Source organism: Lottia gigantea (genome assembly GCF_000327385.1).
Source record: "Lottia gigantea unplaced genomic scaffold LOTGIsca_35, whole genome shotgun sequence".
Lineage (NCBI taxonomy): Eukaryota > Metazoa > Mollusca > Gastropoda > Lottiidae > Lottia > Lottia gigantea.
Window position 1 is genome coordinate 2,165,112 of NW_008709190.1, and position 3,298 is coordinate 2,168,409.

At 34.1% G+C, this 3,298-nt stretch overlaps 1 protein-coding gene across 1 annotated transcript; it reads right to left on the reverse strand.

The window, feature by feature from the left end:
- Positions 1-930: 930 nt before the first annotated feature.
- LOTGIDRAFT_83787 (hypothetical protein) lies at positions 931-2,608 on the reverse strand (the record flags this gene model as incomplete). Its single annotated transcript, XM_009058611.1, has 3 exons — positions 931-1,143; positions 1,755-2,003; positions 2,402-2,608. Coding segments are annotated over 3 exons (669 nt in total), but the record flags the coding sequence as incomplete, so codon positions are not given.
- Positions 2,609-3,298: the final 690 nt, after the last annotated feature.

Genomic DNA, 3,298 nt, shown 5'->3' on the forward strand with positions numbered 1-3,298 from the left:
TTCCACATTCTACAATATAAAATATGCTGGTCATATAGTTAAAGGGGAACAGTCGTCATTTTCGGGGATTGATTTGGGTCTTTATTGTGCTTTAATACTCTTAAGAAGTACTAAAACATACGAAAATCACATAATCCCTTCAAATATACCTCAAACTAAAAATTTCACTGTCTATTCCTATATATGTGTTTTCTATATATGGAATAGTCTCACTAAAATTCAAGTCAAATTTTTAACTTTCCAACCTGATTAATTATGTGTGTATTAAAAGTAGCTGTAGTAGTGTCTTTAATGTGTTTTTGAGACGCTGATAGCAGTGATCAGCACCATTCCAACTTTCAGTCAGACGTCTGTGGTTCTTGCAATTATGACATCACTATCACAAAGGCACTTGGATAGTACTATCAGCTTATGTGACAGTGATGTCGTAAAATTGTAAACTACAGTACCAATACTTACATTTTGAATATCTATAATTTGAGTTGAAGGTTCAGTTGTAGCGTCCTCTAATTTCTGTATTCTTAATTCTAGATAGTGATAATTATCATCAATTTTTCTCTCTAATCTTTCCTACAAATAAACAGTGAAGACTTGAATTTGAAATGAACAATAAAGATGGGCTACATTTAATAGCCAAATTTATAACATATTAATGTTGCTATTTGCATTATTCAATTTTATCTTCAGATGTTTGTGGTTCTTGTAATTATAGATCTGTATATGAATCACTATCACAAAGGCTGCTAATAATACTTAAGGGCCTTTGCAATAGATCTTTGGTTCAGTGGAATTGCAGGAACCGCTGACATCTGACGCTTAGATTTGGTGCAAAAGGATACTATCAGTGTAACCAATACACAAAAATAGTCATCTTTTAAAAAGAAATCTTATAACACTCACTAGATCATATTGACTAATTCCACCTCCTTTTTCTATCATAGCAATAATTCTCTCTTCCATGCGTTCTCTTTCTGTTTCCTGCATGGCTTGTATAGCACCAAGTGAGTTCTTTAAGTCTTCTATCATTTTTCTTGTCTTACCATCTAACATGTTTAAATATTGAGATGTATCCCCCTCTACATGTTGTATTTTAATTTTACTTTCACCTGCTATTCTCTCGACATGTTGAGACAGTGTAGCTATCTGGAATGACAATTCGAACTTAAAGGGATTGTTAAGAGGATTTCCAAAATTTCAATTTTCAATCAGACCTCCATGGTACCTGCAATTCCACTAAAATCAAGTGTTTGATGACATCATTAACCACAAAGGCCCTTATGTGATGAAGCATATTTTGCGATTAGTGACATCATCAAACACCTTTAGTAAAATTGCAGGAGCCACAGACGTCTGAATGAAACTTTAATGGTAAAATTCAATGCAAACACCACAGACACCTACAAAAGATGTAAAGTAAATTTCATCAAAACCAAACAAAGTTTCATTTGTTTCTTTTTTCATGACCTAGGCCAGTGCTTTTTTGAGAATATTAATCTCATCTCACTGTAATATCAATAAAACACTAATTCGGTTGAGTCATGACAGCAGACTGAATCATGGGAAATAACTCTCATACACAACAATCTAATTCAAATATTATGGTCAAGTACAACAAATCTAACTATGTCTCGTTTAACATAGCTTACTCCTTTCCAAACACCTGATGGTACTTCCCTTTGGAGGAGTTGAACTTGGTACGATGTAGTCAAGATTTTTGTTTAATGGAATTGGTTTTTTTTATTAATTGAACAAACCTGAGATTCAATGCCATTCATTCTTTCTGATTGACTGTTAGCTAAACCTTGTTGTTGTTGTGATAACGTACGAATGGACTGTACACAAGATTTTACTTCTACACCTAATCTAGCTATAGACGTATCACATCTTACTATACGTCCACGGACATCAGTTAATGAACCAACATGATGGACTTCTAGGTTTCTTAAAGCACTGTTCTGACCCACTGTAGCACTATCTCTGTGTCTTATAGATTCCTCTAATGCCTAAAACAAAATATGGGATATTGTGATTTGATCACAAGGAGCAGACGGACATGAATTGCAATCCATAAGTCAAAATTAACACACTAACAAAATGATTGAGGTAGACATAAAATGAGTCCCACAACTTTTGCGGATTATTAAAGTCCATTTAACAATTTTGTAAAAAAGATATCAAAATTAAAAAAAAAATGGCTGACTAGATGCTTTGCCTGCTAAATGGAAATCAACATCTGCTTTTGTTCTGCTGGTGACTGTTTTGAACATAGTATGAATAAACATAATAAAATATATTGCTCTTGCATGGACAAGCATGTAAACTACCATAGGAAGAGATACAATTTAATCATCTTTTCCTAAACAAATGATCTTGGAAGTTTGAAAAATTGAAAAAAACTCACAGAAATATCATGATTTAATCTGTTAACAACAGCTGTGATACTTCTAATATGTTCTTGAAGCAATGATCGAGCATGTTTCTCATCATTCCAGGTTCCATGAGTAAAATTCAAACTATCAATGACATCTTCTTTTATTTTCATAGTTCTCTGTAATAATGCTTGTGTATTTTGTTCTTGTTGAGAAATTCTGTCCTCTAGACTATCAAGATGGTGGTTGACTTCTGCTTGTATCAGTGGTAACTGATCATAACTGTTGTCTCGAATGATGACAGGGGGTAGTTGCTGAGGAGGATCTTGTTGACGTATGATTAAGGGAGCCAAGTCCTGATTACGGTTCACTTGTAAATCTTGACGCATCATATATGGGTCTTCCTGTTGTCTGACGATCATTGGGCCATCACTTCTGCGTTTCTGCTCCCTACTTCCACCAACTGCTATGGCAGTAAAATCTTGGTGAGTCTCATAGGGAGCGTATACTGTGTGTACAGGTTTATCGTAACGTTGGACACTCATCTTGTTTGGTACAAACAGTTGATGCTGTTATGTATTGTTGCTGAAAATAACAATACTGGTAATTTATAAAGTTCAAATTGAACACAAAATTTGGTCACGGACATTAAGTTGGGTGACATTAATATAGTTACAAGGAAAATTGGTACTGTGCCAAATTGTTACACAATCTCAATCTAGATAGATCACAATCTCAATCTATCTCGATCTCAATCTAGATCAAACTCAATCTCAATCTAGATAGATCACAATCTCAATCTAGATAGATCACAATCTCAATCTAGATAGATCACAATCTCAATCTAGATACACCACAATCTCAATCTAGGCAGATCACAATCTCAATCTAGATAGATCACAATCTCAATCTAGATACACCACAATCTC